This window comes from Scylla paramamosain, chromosome 13 (assembly GCF_035594125.1).
Source record: "Scylla paramamosain isolate STU-SP2022 chromosome 13, ASM3559412v1, whole genome shotgun sequence".
Taxonomy (NCBI): domain Eukaryota; kingdom Metazoa; phylum Arthropoda; class Malacostraca; order Decapoda; family Portunidae; genus Scylla; species Scylla paramamosain.
The window spans coordinates 22,257,085-22,273,488 of NC_087163.1; the positions used below are offsets into that span (position 1 = coordinate 22,257,085).

The 16,404-nt window shown below is 40.2% G+C and overlaps 1 protein-coding gene across 16 annotated transcripts in view; it reads left to right on the top strand.

The window, feature by feature from the left end:
• The window catches only part of LOC135106514 (multiple PDZ domain protein-like), a 456,199-nt gene that overhangs the window by 253,566 nt on the left and 186,229 nt on the right, over nt 1–16,404 (top strand). For all 16 annotated transcript variants that reach the window (XM_064015606.1, XM_064015607.1, XM_064015610.1 and 13 more), the window contains 3 exons: nt 2,708–2,837; nt 4,713–4,841; nt 5,314–5,515. In XM_064015606.1, the coding sequence (XP_063871676.1) occupies nt 2,708–2,837; nt 4,713–4,841; nt 5,314–5,515 (461 nt within the window). The remainder of the gene's footprint in view (nt 1–2,707; nt 2,838–4,712; nt 4,842–5,313; nt 5,516–16,404) is intronic.

Sequence of the window (16,404 nt, forward strand, 5' to 3'; positions counted from 1 at the left end):
TCTGTCTGTCTGTCTGTCTGTCCTGAAAACGAATGCCAATGATGTGTTTCTTTTATCCTCCTATGAAAGCCCTGGTATTTTTGTGTATATGCGTATGTGTATGTCCGAGAGAGAGAGAGAGAGAGAGAGAGAGAGAGAGAGAGAGAGAGAGAGAGAGAGAGAGAGAGAGAGAGAGAGAGAGAGAGAGACGTTAATACATTCACCACTTTTTGCTTTCTTTTTACCAGATGAATACTATCTCCCCCTCCCTACCACCTCCCTTCGTCTCTGCTTCTCTCAATATCATGACGTGAACTCGACCGCCAAACTTTCCCTTCCATTGACTAAATGACGCTTCTGTGCTGACCATTATCCCTCCCCAGCTCAGTCATTACCTCCCCAACCAAGTCCCCCAACACCTCTACCCCTTACCACCCTTTAAAAGCTCTCCCCCTCTCCCCACTGTCCCTCCCTCATCACTAACTCAACAGCCTCCTTTCCTCCACTAAGCAATCTCCATTGTCTCCCATTCCTCATGCTCCCCATTGATCGCCTCCTTATCCCTGAAATCCCCATTGTTTCCTACCCTTCACTTTTTCCCTGTTTCTCCCCTTCCCTATCACTAAAACCTCAATGATTCTAATTTTCTGTCTCTAAACATTCTATTTTATCTTCTGTTTCCATTAACCCTATCTCTCAAAGTTCCCCCTCTTTCTTCTCTGCAACTTCAAATCTAAACGCTTTCTTCCCCTCACTTAATCCCCCGTTCCTTCTTTTTTCTTATCTGTAGAGGAAAAAAATACATGACTAATTTTCTGTCATAAAACATTCCGATATCTCTTCTCTTCTCCTTACTAAAATCCCTGAAGTTTCCTCTGTTTTTATAGCAATCTAACTCCCAACGTTTCCTTCCCTTCACTTAATTCCAATTGCCCCCCTTTCCTATCACTAAGACCCCCAAATTTCCCCTTCCTTTATCACTAAACATTCCATTGTCTCCCCTTCTCTCTCCGCTGGAACCCCCAAAAGTTTTTTTTCCACTTCCTCACTACAACCTCAAACTCTCAACAATTTCTTCCCTCACATAACTCCAGTGTCTCCCCTTCCTTACCACTCAAAACCTAACTACATTATCTCCCCTCTTCTCCCCTTTAAAACCCCAAAAATCTCGCTTTCCCTACCATCTAGATCTTAACTACTCCAATATCTCCCCTCTTCTCCCCTCTAAAACCGCAAAAATCCCCCTTTCCCTGTCATCTAGATCTTAACTACTCCAATGTCTCCCTTCTTCTCCCCTCTAAAACCCCAATTATCTCCCTCCTTCCCTTTAAACCCTCAAATCCCTTTTACCCCTCAACCCTTTACCCCTCTAAATCCAAGAAATTTCTCGTTTTCCCTCACTAGAACCCCAAAAACATTTCATTACCCACTCTGAACCCCAGATGTTAAAATCTCAAGCTTCTCTCTAACCTCCCCAACGTGACACAGGACAAATACTTCTCCCATTCATTCCCTGCTGGACTCAGTCAATATCGCTTCGCTGAACTGAATTAGTCTAGTCTGGTTCCCTCCCGAGGCATCCCTGACCTGTGTTAATGTTCCTGAGCTTCATTGCTTTCTTAACACCTCATTTCTCCGGGTCGTATCTAGTGAATTGCTTGGATAACTCACGTTTTTCTGCCCCATAAGCTACTCCTGTATTGCTGCTGCCGTTAAGGGTTGCAGTTCATATTAAACTCCTTAATTAACTCTGATTTCTAGTTCCATAATTCGTTTCTGCTACCATTTTCCATGTAGAAGAGATGAAGTTAACACAGAAGACATCTTACTAACCCATATTCTTAGTACCATTACCCATTTCTACTTCCATATTCCATGTAGAAGAGATGAAATACACTCGAAACATCTTACTAACCCATATCTTCAGTCCCATAACCCATTTATACCCATACATTCAATACGGAAGAGGTGAAATGACACGAAAACATCTTATTAACCCCATATTTTCATCCCTATAGCCCATTCCTACCTTTACATATACAAAAAAGGTGAAATCTATACGAAACACTTTAGTAATCCCATATTTTCAGCTCCACAGCCCACTCTTAATCTTGTTACCATACGGAAGGGGTGATATCCATATAGAATACCCCGGTAATCCTGACAACCCATATTTTTCAGCCCCTTACTTCCGCAAAGGTCCACAAAAGGAGTCATTCACCTACATTTCAACCTCTGTACACTTCCCATTCCCGCCACGTCCCCCCAGAAGGAGAGACACGCATACTAAAGACAGAGAGGAGTCCGTAACACATTTGAAGTCCCTCACTCCTTCCTTCAGTCAGACGGAGGAAGAGGAGGAGAAGGAGGACGTTAAAAGGAAGATTCTGTGATGTTTAATTTTGTCTCTGCGTCTTTCCTTCCTTCCTTCAAGACCTCCTTAACACATTTCAAGTCCGTAACTCCTTCCTTCACTTCAAACGGAGGAGGAGGAGGAGTAGGAGGAATAGGAGGAGGAGGAGAAAGCTTATAATTATGATGTTTAATTTTATCCCTCCATCCCTCAAGAAGGAGAAATATACTAAAGAAAGGAGTCCGTAATATATTTTTTAGTCCCTCACTCCTTCCTTCACTTCCTTCAGTCAGACGGTGGAGGAAGAGAGGAAGGAATTTCAGGGGAAGGTTCTGTGATGTTTAATTTCGTCCCTCCGTCCTTCCCTCCCTCAAGGCCTCTGTGTTAATGGTGCCGGTCGCCACGGAGAGACTGATTGGCAGCGGCTCGTCTACAGCCCTGACCCCCGCAGCCTCCAGCACCCCCCTCGCCTCCGCCCACGCCGCCCACTACCACGCCACGCAAGGTCAGGAAGAAGATGCCTCAGTCTGCCCTTGTTTCTTTTTTTTTTTTTTTTTCTTTTTTATTCACTTTCATCTTTTCATTTTCTTTTTGTAATTTGGTTTTGTATCTTTTTGTATTTTGATTTTCTCGGTTTTTTTTCCTTTCATCCTTTTATTTTCTTTTTGTGACTTTTTTATATTTTCTTTATATTCTAATTCTCTCTTTTTTTCCTTTCATCCTCATTTCCTTTTTTTGTAGTTAGCTTTTATATTTTTGTTTTATTCTAATTCCATTTTTTTCCTTCATACCTTCATATTCTTTTTGTAATTCACTTTTTTCTTGTATTCTAACTTTATCTTCCTTTTTTTCCTTCATAACTTCACCTCCGTTCTGTAATTCGCTTTTATCTCTGTATGTACTCTGATTCTCTCTTTCATACGGGGACTGCCACGTGTAGACCTGATGGCTTCTTGCAGCTTCCTTTATTTTATTATGTTCTTATTTTCTTTCACCGCCCAAGGCCAGGAAGAAAGATGCCTTAGTTTGTCCTTGTTTCATTCCGTTTTCTTTCATCCTTTTCTTTCCTTTCTGTGATTCGCTTTTATCTCTTTTTATATTTTAATCCTCTCTCTTTCGCCTCTCAAGGTCAGAAGATTACTGTGTCCTTGTTTTCTTTTTTTTTTTTTATCGTTTATTTCCTCTCTCTAATTCTCTTGTCTCCGTCTCCTCTGTTGCCTTTTTTTCTTTTTATTCGTTCCTCTTTTCTTTCTTTTCGTTAATTCTCTTCCCTCCGCGTCTCCTGATACTTGCTGTCGTGTGAGTCTTTTCATCTTTTCTTTCAGCTTTTATCTCATTGTTCCTCTTTCCGACTTTCTCGTTAGTTTCTGTTTAATATTTTTTTTCCTTTCCTCTTTTCCACGTCTCTAATTCTCTCGGCCTTTCCTGTTAGCGATTATTTCAGATTATTTTTTCTCCTCTCTTTCTTTCTTCCCTTTCTTTATTCCTCTTCCCTTTGTCTCTGCTTATTTCACAGTAGGGAGAGTCTTTTTTTTTATTAGATCTGCTTGCTAATTGGTTCACTGCGCTCGAATCGGGAGTTTTACCTTAATTGTTGTAGAAAATATAAAGAGAAACTGCTTGGAAAAATCCTGGAGAGGGAAACTTGCTTCGATAATTAAACTAACTTAACTATATGAATCAAGTGAAAGACTGAGTATATTTCAAATGAGAGAAGACTACTTATGTTACTTATAATCTCTTCTAAGTCACCAGGAACACGATAAAAAACAGACTTAAAGTAAAATAACTCATAATTATTTTTTACTTCGGAAATGGCATTGTATTTAATTTCACACCCTGTTTTTACGTCTGTTATTATTTCTTGTCGATTTTGCTCTTTATAAACCGGTAGAAATCTTTCCTTAACCATGCGTTCGTGTTTTTCTTCAGGAGCATTTTCCTTAACGCTCTGAGTGCTCAAAGCTTCCTGATCTTCTTGTCTTGCTGGTTTGGCTCGCTATTCACAATATTTCCTCTCTTTTTGTCCTTATTTCCACATCACTAGTCTCTCTCTCTCTCTCTCTCTCTCTCTCTCTCTCTCTCTCTCTCTCTCTCTCTCTCTCTCTCTCTCTCTCTCTCTCTCTCTCTCTCTCTCTCTCTCTCTCTCTCTCTCTCTCTCTCTCTCTCTCTCTCTCTCTCTCTCTCTCTCTCTCTCTCTCTCTGTATGGATTATCTACTTATCTATCTACTTATTTATTTATTTTTCTATCTATGTATCTATCACTTAGTACATCTATCTATTTATCTGTCCCTCTATCTATTTATCTATCTATCTATCTATCTTTCTATCTATCTCCTTATCTATCTATCTTTGTTACCAATCACTCTGTCCTCCCAGGCTCAGGGGAGGAGGAAGGAGGAAGCCCCCAGTCCTCGCCCCTACTCCCCCGCTGGGTCGCTCATCCCCCTGTCCTGCCCCGGGAACTGGAGCGGGCCATCAAGATCAAAAAGGGCGCCGACCAGCTGGGTGAGTGCTGCCGTTATTTGTTTAGTCTTTGGCAGTTAAGTGAGGAAAGGGTTTGGTGTGTGTGTGTGTGTGTGTGTGTGTGTGTGTGTGTGTGTGTGTGTGTGTGTGTGTGTGTGTGTGTGTGTGTGTTTTACTTCTCTGTTTTTTTATGGTAATGGACGCATGTGACACAGGATAACACACACACACACACACACACACACACACACACACACACACACACACACACACACACACACACATATCCTTCTCCACGCAACCCCCCAAAACATACACACGCACACACACACACACACACACACACACACACACACACACACACACACACACACACACACACACACACACACACACACACACACACACACACACACACACACACACACACATTCCTCAATTCCACACATACATCCCTCCCTTACACCACCACCACCACCACCACCACCATCACCACCACCATCACCTCCCACAGGAATCAACATCGAGGTGGTGGACCAGGGAGTGAACGGTGTGGTCATCTCCTCGCTGGTGAGAAATGGCGCTGTGCATAAGGACGGGCGCCTGCATGCCGGGGACTTGATCCTGAGTGTCAACAATGAGTCTATGAGGAACATCACCAATTCTCAGGCCCGCGCCATCCTCCGCCGCACCCAGCTAGTGAGCACGGACGTGAGGTGAGTCTTGGGGGTTTAAAGGGACTGGGAAGAGGAATATGTGTGTGTGTGTGTGTGTGTGTGTGTGTGTGTGTGTGTGTGTGTGTGAAGTAGACGGAGAGACGGAGGGACAGAAGGGTGAATGTGATGTAGTATAGAGAGGGGTGAAGGGTGGGAGGAACAGAAGCAGTCAAGGAGGGAGAGAAAAGACGAAGAGAAAGACAGAAGAGTGTGAAGTGTAGTAGAGAGGTGATGGAGGGTGGATGAGAGAAAGAGAGAGAGAGAGAGAGAGAGAGAGAGAGAGAGAGAGAGAGAGAGAGAGAGAGAGAGAGAGAGAGAGAAGGCTTATATGAAGTGCAGGAGAAAAAAAGAATGATGGACGGAGGAATAGAAGAAAGTGAAGGGTAGAAGAGAAAGGGAGGACCAAGGAAGGAAGAGAAAAGGTGGAGAAGTAAAATGTACGAGAGAGAGAGAGAGAGAGAGAGAGAGAGAGAGAGAGAGAGAGAGAGAGAGAGAGAGAGAGAGAGAGAGAGAGAGAGAGAGAGAGAGAGCAAATCGAAGGAAGAAGAAAAGGGTATATACGAAGTGTAGAAGGAGAGAGAAAGAGGAAATGAAAGAGAGGAACAGAAGCGTGTATATGAAATGTAGAAGAGAGACAATGAATAGAAGAAGAGAAGGGTGTAAATGAAGAGAAATTATATACCTAATTATGAAGTAAATGAAGGGAAAGAGAGACAGGAAAAGGAGAAATAGGTGTGAAAGGTAGCAAGTTAGAGAGGTGGAGAGAGAGAAAAAAAGGTATGAAATAAGTATAAAAGGAAGAAACATAGTGAAAGAGAGAGTCTTTCTAGGAATACACGTGTAAGAGAGGATGAAGGACATGAGGTATACTTGATGTAGATGGGGCCTTCTGAAAGTTGTGAAGGAGTTTGTGTGGTATAAGAGTGTAGGGAGAAGAAGGGAAGTGTGTGGCGGGAAATGGAAATGTGTGTCTTTTTTTTCTCTCTTTCTCTCTTTCACTTATAGGTTTTGTCTTAGGGGAACGAGCAGGAGACTGTACGGAGATTATTTAGATACGAAAGCCAGAAATAACGACCACGTATCTGTATTCATCAGACTTTCGAGAATAGTCATATCTAAACGAAGAGACAAAATAAAGCAGTTGGTAAAGTTTGAAAGTACAAGGAATGCAGAGAAGTAACTGGCTAATGAAAGAAGAAAAGACGATAAATAGAAAGAAAAAAAGCCATCATTAGTACACATCGATCAGGAAAGAAAAAAAAACATGGCAAATGTATTATTATAGAATGGAGGTTGGACGTACAGTAACAAAAAGTACGAAATGAACACGGAAAAAAAAAAAACATAGAAACTAGAGTAAAGAAGAACCAACTTTACCAGCTAGAACAAAGAGCAAGGAGGAAAGAGACAGTATTAAGGGGGAAAAAATAAACAAAAATATATACTATGGAAGGGAAACTGAAAGTACAGTAACAACAACTACAAGAAGGGATACGAGAGACATAGAGAAACAAGAAAGTAAAGGAGCACTTTTTATCAGCAGGACAAGAAGGAAATGAGTAGTGATGAAGGAGAAAATAATAAACATGAAGGAGAGCTGAGAATACTGCAACAACAAATACAGAAGTTGAATACGAAAGAAAGATATACGAAAGAGAGACAAAGAAACAAGAAAGTAAAGAAGAAGCACTTTTGTAAGTAGAACAAGAAGGAAATACGTAGTGATAAAGGAGGAAAAAAATAAATATGAAGGAAAGCTGACAATACAGTAACAACAAATAAAAAAAGATACGAAAGAGAGATAGAAAAACAAAAAAGTGAAGAAGAAGCACTTTCATCAGTAGAACAAGAAGGAAACACGTAGTGATGAGAGAGAAAAAAATAAACATGAAGGAAAGCTGAGAATACAGTAACAACAAATACAAAAGTAGGGGTACGAAAGAGAGAGAGAGAGAAAAAAATAAATAAAAGTGAAGAAGAAGCACTTTCATCAGCTAGACTAAGGAGGGAGGGGACGAGGGAACAAGCAGGAAGCAGGCAGACTATGCAGTGTTGAGTCGCCTCGTGTGTATTTAAGGAAGAAAAAGTGCGAGGCTTCTGGGACGTGTGGTCAGCGGACGGAGCTTTCCCGTGCACGAGATTCCACTTCGTCTTTAGGGCTTCCTTGGCGGCGACGTGCGTTCTTAAGCCTTGCACTGCCACCCGCATAGCCGCACACCTGTTTTTGGCGCCCTCTCTTGTCATTGCCGCTAATCCCTTCCAGCGTCCCGCCCCATTAGCGCCTTATGACTTCATTGCAGCATCAAAGTATCGTTAATTCTATCAGTTTTAATTCTATCAGTTTTTTCTATCAGTTTCGTTTTCTCTTTTTACCCTTGTTGTTGAAAGAAATGTTTGATTTGATAGAGAAATTGCTTTTGTGTGCTTTTGTGTGTATGTGTGTTCGGAAATTTGTGTGTGAGAGAGAGAGAGACAGAGAGAGAGAGAGAGAGAGAGAGAGAGAGAGAGAGAGAGAGAGAGAGAGAGAGAGAGAGAGATTCACAACCTAATTAGTAACGTGACTTGACTGTTACCTGGGTTACCTGTCCACTCACCTGTCAACAAGCGCTCTCTCTCTCTCTCTCTCTCTCTCTCTCTCTCTCTCTCTCTCTCTCTCTCTCTCTCTCTCTCTCTCTCTCTTAGCATCATTTATTTTCCTCATTAATTTCACCGTTATTCCGTATTCTCTTTATTCATCTTTTATAATTCTCTCTCTCTCTCTCTCTCTCTCTCTCTCTCTCTCTCTCTCTCTCTCTCTCTCTCTCTCTCTCTCTCTCTCTCTCTCTCTCTCTCTCTCTCTCTCTCTCTCTCTCTCTCTCTCTCTCTCTCGGTAGGAAGCCCATAAGAAGCAATATGTAAAGAAAACGAGAGATACACAGACACTAAGGCGCGCCATGAGAAGGAATCAATGAGTGAGGAAAACTGCAAATGGACGCAAAAAATTGTAATAAAAAATAATGATGGATACAAATAGAGAGCCGTATAAACCCATAAAGGGAGTAATGGAAGCCAATAAACGAGCGATAGGAGGAGGGAAGGGACGATAAGAGGGGTAACCGACCGTCAGGAACGTCAAGTTTGCTATAAGGTACAGAATTCATAAGAAGTGCATGTGTTTGTAGCCTTTATGGGACGCTAAGGTCAGGCCAGAGTCTTGTCAGCTTGCGTCATTTCCTCTGTTTTTGCTTGCCTTCTTTCTTGCCTTTCCTTCTTTCTGCTTTATTAGTTTATTCATTTTTCCTCTTTTTTTTTCTTTTTTTTATTCTTTTCATTTTTTTTTACTCCTTTTTATGGTTTTCCTTTTTTTTTCTTCTTGTTTTGTTCCTCGTCATCTTCCTTTTCATGTCGTTCTTGTTCTTGTTTATTTTCTTCTTCTTCTTCTTCTTCTTCTTCTTCTTCTTCTTCTTCTTCTTCTTCTTCTTCTTCTTCTTCTTCTTCTTCTTCTTCTTCTTCTTCTTCTTCTTCTTCTTCTTCTTCTTCTTCTTCTTCTTCTTCTTCTTCTTCTTCTTCTTCTTCTTCTTCTTCTTCTTCTTCTTCTTCTTCTTCTTCTTCTTCTTCTTCTTCTTCTTCTTCTTCTTCTTCTTCTTCTTCTTCTTCTTCTTCTTCCTCCCAGAAATGATTGGATCTCCCGTTACGTCTTATGGGCTGAACGGAACAAAAAGAAAGAGAAAGAGAGGGAAAAAAAGGAGGAAAAATTGATAAGAAAGTAAGGAAAACTACCATTCTCTGAGCCAAGACTTTTATACACTTATTTTTCTTTTACTTCTGTTCAGTTGTCCATAGGAGTGATCGATTAGAACACTCCTCTCCCTCCCTCTCTCTCTCTCTCTCTCTCTCTCTCTCTCTCTCTCTCTCTCTCTCTCTCTCTCTCTCTCTCTCTCTCTCTCTCTCTCTCTCTCTCTCTCTCTCTCTCTCTCTCTCTCTCTCTCTCTCTCTCTCTCTCTCGATGACAAGGGCAGCAAAACACGAATCCTGGCGATGTAAAATTGAAGAACAGACTAAATCATTATAATTCATTACTAGCAGAAAGAGTTCTAGTCACAGGAAGGAGGAAATACAGAATTTGGAACTCCCTGCCTGATTTTGTATTTCCCCCTTCCTATGACGTGAACTCTTTCGGGATGGAGGTTTCAAGACATTTGTCCTCAGTTTTGGATCATCCTTTTTTATCTTTCTTTTGGGACTGGTACCCCTCAATGGACCTTTTTTTGTGTGTTTTAATTATTTTTGTTTTTCCTAGGCCAGTTCTCCCTTCACATAAAACAAAAGAAAAGAAAAAGAGAAGACCTAACAGCTTCATAGTTCTTTACGAGTGGAGCGTTCTCTAGCTTGACAAAAATATAACAGAAAATAGTTTTAAAGCAAGACGAGTGCATAACAACACCTTACAATTGCTCTGAAAAATGGTAAACAACATTATTACAGCTGAGTGCGAGAAGGATTGATGGCACATGACTTGTATAAGAGAAAATTGCATATCTTTTTTACGCCGAGGAGTAAACAGCAAAACACCTTTTTTTTTCGATTTGATAAGAGAAAACCAGTATACCATGAGTCTGAAGCGTTTCAGACAACATTATTGCACATCACTACAAGAAAAAATAATAAAAGGGGAAGGACATTACTAGCAGAAGGTGAAACAACGTAACTACACTTTTTTTTACGTCAAGAGAAATAAAGAACGATGTACCTTTTCTCGATCAGAACAGAAAACCACCATGCCATTTTTGTAAATAGCGGCAAACATGAATTCAATTTAAACATCACTAGTAGAAAAAAAAAAATATATCACTGTCATAAGATAAAGCCACATTGTTATTTTTTTTTAACGCCATTTGAAATAAATAGCGATGTCTCTTTCATTCATTAGCACATAGAAAGCCACCTTACTTCTACTCTGAATAATGACAAACATCAATTTCACACCTGACTACGAGAAAAAAAATAATATAAACGAAACCAGCGTAAGAGAAAATCACATTACTACCTTTTTTTTCGTTGCTGTCAGTGCCTGCAAGATGAATAACAACATTACCACGGTACACTCTGCTTCATTTACGGGGAAAAAAGCAACGCTGCCAGTACTAATTTGTTTTCCCCAGCTAGGCGCAGGTGTGTTGCGGGGAGGTGGAGGGAGGGGGGGAGGGTAGGTGGTGTGTGTTAGGGCGTCACCACATACACTTTTCACCCCGTGTGTTGTTGCTGTAGGATTCAGACGCCCGTAGTCAGAAACGTTTTGCTCTCTCTCAGCCTGACTGTTTTCAAAGTTCACAGATTTTCAAGGGTGTTTTTCATGTAAATAATGTAGAAAATTTGTTAATCTATCATTAGAACTATAAAAAAGAAATCCTTAAAAATCCGTGTCACTTCATCTAGAGCCTTTTAAAATGTAGTGAAGATGCGGCGCAGGAGGGATTCAGAATGTAGTCCATAGTGTGAGGCTTTAACTTCTGACATAAACATAAATGAACACAAAAGAAGAACGAACAGCAGCAGACTATTTGGGCCCTTACGATATTGTTTATGATGACTCCCTAGGATAAAATAAAAGATTTAAGATTGGTAAAGACGAAGATTAAGGTTTTGTTTCCGTGTTATATATTGGTCTGTCATTCATGCTTTCGTTCACTCTTTCCTCGTCCTCCTCCTCGTCCTCCTCCTCATCCTCCTCCTCATCCTCTTATTTCTCGTTCACTTCCTCGTCCTTACTCTCGTGTTTGACTTCATTCCTTGTTCATTTCTTGTTCCTCTGATTCGTTTTCGTCTTTTCTTTGCTTCTGTTTATATTACGTGTCTTTCTAATCCTATACGATGAGAGAGAGAGGAGAGAGAGAGAGAGAGAGAGAGAGAGAGAAGAGAGAGAGAGAGAGAGAAGCTATAGGAGTGCAATTACTACCTGTACTACCTGGTGTAAGGCTGTCGCTACTTACCTGTACCTGCCGTTGCTCAGGTCAATGTCGGTCAAACAAATAGATTAGGTGAGATATTATGTAAGGCAGGTTAGATCATTTTCTTTCTCTCTTTTTTTTCATTTTTTTTTTTTTTTTCTCAATTTTTATGTTAGTGTTTTTTTTCGTTTATTTGTGTGGTATTTTAATTTAGTCTTCCATTCTTCTTTGTTTGCTTTTTGTAATTTTTTTATTAATTTTTTTTCTTGGGTTTTCATGCTTTTTTTTTATTTATTTTTTTTTTGTTTTCACGATAATTTTTATTTAGTTTGAAAATCAATATCGATTATTCATCTGTTTTCATCGGTAGGTTTATCAAGCTTTGTTTTTTTTTTATATTTTTTTTTATACCAGTGATTTTATTTGATTTTATTTTAGTCAGTTTTTTTTCATCAGTATTTTTATTCAGTTTTCGATTTTTTCTTTTGTTTCTATCGATACTTTTACTTGTTTGAGTCTATTTTTTCTCTTATTTTCATCGTCAGTGTTAAGTTTTATCTTGCAATCTGTTTTCTTTTTTTCTTTTTTTTTTTTCATCTACATTTTCACTGAGTTTCATCTTACATTTGATTTTCCTTTTATTTTCCCCGTTATTTTTATTCAGCTTGATCTTGCCGTCCATTTTTCTTTTATTTTCATATTAGTTCCCATTCACTTTTGCCTGAGAGTCGATTTCTTTTCTTTTATTTCCTCCGACACATCCGTTCTTTTTTAGCTTAAGATAGATTTTTTACCTATACATTTGTTCCTATAATTATTTCGTTAATAAATGTTGTCTTTGTATAAATACTCTGGATTTCGGGAAGGGGAGAGAGAGAGAGAGAGAGAGAGAGAGAGAGAGAGAGAGAGAGAGAGAGAGAGAGAGAGAGAGAGAGAGAGAGTAATGATACAACACAAAGGTGATAAAGAATGAGTGCAAGGCATAAAATGTAATGGAAGGGGAGGGAGAGAAAAAGACTGAAAGAGCGAGAGAGAGAGAGAGAGAGAGAGAGAGAGAGAGAGAGAGAGAGAGAGAGAGAGAGAGAGAGAGAGAGAGAGAGAGAGAGAGAGAGAGAGAGAGGAGAGAGAGAGAGAGAGAGGGAGGGAGGGAGAAAGTGTGAGAAAAAAAGCGAAAAAAAAAATGCATGACAGAAATATTTTACATTCACACGTATAAAGAAAACAAGAGAGAGAGAGAGAGAGAGAGAGAGAGAGAGAGAGAGAGAGAGAGAGAGAGAGAGAGAGAGAGAGAGGCAAAAAAAAATAAATATGTTCCATTGTTAGACCTGAGAATGAGATGAAAAAAATATATATAAATAAAAAAAAATGATGTGATGGGCGAGGGAGAGAGAGAGAGACAGAAAGAGAGACAGAAAGGACCTCGATATTTTTATGTATTGCGTTTATCATCTTTTTGTTTTGTGTGGGAGCTCTCTGCAGATGTGTGTGTGTGTGTGTGTGTGTGTGTGTGTGTGTGTGTGTGTGTGTGTGTGTGTGTGTTGTATGACGGTGGTTATGTTCTATCTTATGGATCTTCTTTATTCTCTTTTTTTTTCTACTAATTCTATCTATAACTTTATTCGTGATTTTCTTTCATGTTGTTTATTTATTTATTTATTTATTTTCTTATTTGTCTCTTTATAATGTCTATGTTCGCTCTCTGATCTTTCTGGCCAAGCTTCTTTTGGTTCTGATTTGTCTTGTTTCAGTTCATCTTTTTAACTCTCGGATCAATATTGGATTTGTTTATTATTCTCTATGTGACTCTATATGAACCTCTAGCTTGCGATGCTCAAAATCAATCAGTTAGTCAGTCAGTCAGTCATTCAGTCAGTCAGTCAGTCAGTCAATCAATCAGTCAGTCAGTCAGTCAATCAGTCAGTCAGTCAGTCAGTCAGTCAGTCAGTCAGTCAGTTAATCAGTCAGTCGGTCAGTCAATCAGTCAGTCAGTCAGTCAGTCAGTAAATCAATCAGTCAGTCAGGCAGTCAGTCAGTCAGTCAGTCAGTCAATAAGTCAGTCAGTCAACTCTAAGTGTGCACGATACAGACAGCTTTCAGATAAGTGACACAGGACACTGATAATATTCACCTTAAGACCACAATTCCTTTTTTTGTAATTCACCGTCATCTTATATTCTATGTATGTAATATTTCAATTAAGAAGACATCTGAAAATGTATACGGTTTCTCCTCATAAATTTCACATGGATTAGTGGCAGACGACCTCGTAAGGACCTTTTGTATATAAGGATTTCTTGTTATTCCCCCTCTTTAAGCCTTTAACTGCTATGGCTTCTTTTTCAAACTTGCTTTAATTTATGTGGCCCAAGTTGTGAGTGTATGATTTACAAAGCCACCACTGATATCACGAATGATTTAGGAGTTAAATCTTTCTCGAATATTGTGGTGGCGAAGGAAAGGAAAGGAGGAGGAGGAGGAGGAGGAGAAGGAGGATGTATGTTTGGAGAAAGAGAGGGAGGTAAAGCCAGAGGTATAGGAACGAATGTAGAAAAAGAGGTGTAGAGAGACAAAAATAATAAGTGAAAAGAGGGTCGTACGGAGCGAAGAAGCAGGGAGAGGAATGTGAGAAGAAGAAAAAAAGAAAGAAAAAGCATAGAGAAAAAAGAAAGTGTTAAAGATAGAAGTACATAAAAGGGAAGAAGAAAAAGAATCTTGATCCGTCCATATAGAGAAAGAGGGGACGATAGAGAGATAGAAAGAGGAGAGAGAGAGAGAGAGAGAGAGAAAGAGAGAGAGAGAGAGAGAGAGAGAGAGAGAGAGAGAGAGAGAGAGAGAGAGAGAGAGAGAGAGAGAGAGAGAGAAAGCAGAGAAGGACCAAAGAGAAAAAAAAAGCATGTAAAAATAAAAACACAGAAGTAATAAAAGAGGAAAAAAAAAAATTGATGACCCTGTATAGAGAAAAAGAGAGACAGGGAGACAGAAATAAAAATAAAATAAAATAAAACAGAAGAAATAAGGAGAGACAAAAATATGTACATAACTAAACAGAAAACCACATGAAAGAGAGAGAGACAGTGAGAAAGACAAAAATACATGCATAAACAAACAGAAAACCATGTAGACAAACACACAACAAGAGGGAAGAGCAAGAGAGACAGAAAGTTGACTAGCCTACGTCAGGAAGCCTCATGAAGACGCCTGGCCGCGCCGCGATGCACCGCCCGCCAGTACTCCTTGAGCCTAGTGCCTGTGTGGTTCGCTATAGTCGTGACAGTACGCGGCTCTCTCCCTCCTGTGATCCTCGGGTGAGCAACAGTAGTCTCTCCCCCTTGAACACCCAAATGACGATCTCTTAGGATACTTATGGTACTTCTGACTAATAGAAAACGGAGGATAGACTGATAGATTAAGGGATACTACACCATATAGAGAGATTAGTGAGGTTTTGGTTGTGTTTGTCATGTATATGGTATTTTGTTACTGTGTTTATGTTTCTATTAGGTTCATGGTTCAGTTTTTAACCGTATTTAGTTGTCTGCCGGCTCGAGCCTTTCAACCCCGGCCGTTCTGTCTGTCTGTCCGTCTGTCTGTTTGTCTGCCGCACACTCCTGACATACTTTACTGGCTTAGAGAGAGAGAGAGAGAGAGAGAGAGAGAGAGAGAGAGAGAGAGAGAGAGAGAGAGAGAGAGAGAGAATTCTTTTACCGTTACTATTTCTGTCCTAAAAATACGTAAGAGCAAACTGAAACCATACCAAAAATAGAAAAGGAATTCAGGTTTCTTAAAAGAGAGTCGAGTTTGTTTCCTCTCTTGAATCTGCGAAATAAAGGAAGGAGAAGGGAGAAACAAAAGTATAAATAGGAGGAAAAGAGGGAGAAATAGGAGGCATGGAAAACGGAGAAGAAAAAAATGAGAGAGAATAATTAAGGTAAAAGATAAAAAAAAAAAAAAACGTTAAGAAGTGGTGAGCGAAGAAATGGCAGGCGAAATGGATGAAAGGATAAAGACGGAGGAAGGAAGGAAAGAAGGAAAATAAAGGAAAACCGTGGGAAGACAGACACCTGAGTGAGTTCGGTCATTGAGGTTACTTAGGGAAAGAATGATGCAGGAAGGTGGCCGTAGAGAAAGAATATGAAGTGGAGGGGAAAAAAATGAAAGAAAAGACGAAAGAAACCATGTAGGAAAAATATAGCGTTCAAGGTCTTTCGGAATAGGAGGGGGGTAAGAAAAACGGACTGAATGGTGGAAGAGGAGGAGGAAGAAGAGGAAAAGACGAGGAGACGGATTAAACAGAGAGGAAGAAAACATACTGTAATTCTTGTTTGCACTCTCTCTCGCTCTCTCTCTCTCTCTCTCTCTCTCTCTCTCTCTCTCTCTCTCTCTCTCTCTCTCTCTCTCTCTCTCTCTCTCTCTCTCTCTCAGTCGCTCTTGCACTTAAAAATAATCTCGTTTTATCATACGAATGTCCACTAATGTTATTCAAGAGAGAGAGAGAGAGAGAGAGAGAGAGAGAGAGAGAGAGAGAGAGAGAGACGGACATTACTAGTCAGAAGGTAGAGAAGCCCCAAGACTCCTATACCTGGCTCGCTGCTAACAATATTACCCCTCCTCCTCCTCCTCCTCCTCCTCCTCCTCTTCCTCCACCAACACCCACCACCAATACCCTAACCACCATCCCAATCACTACCACCACCACCACAACAACCACTTCTCCTCCTCCTCCTCCTCCTCCTCCTCTTTCAATACCTCGGAGCAGCCTTAGGTAATAGAGTTGCTGAGGGAGAGTGGCAGGACCCGCTTGCATAACATCATTACACACACACACACACACACACACACACACACACACACACAGGCACGCACCCACGCACGCACGGGGCATCCATTTCCTGACGTAATGCTGCCAAAAGAGGAATCGTTGAAATATTTAAATGGCGTGGCATTCATTATTCATGCAGTATT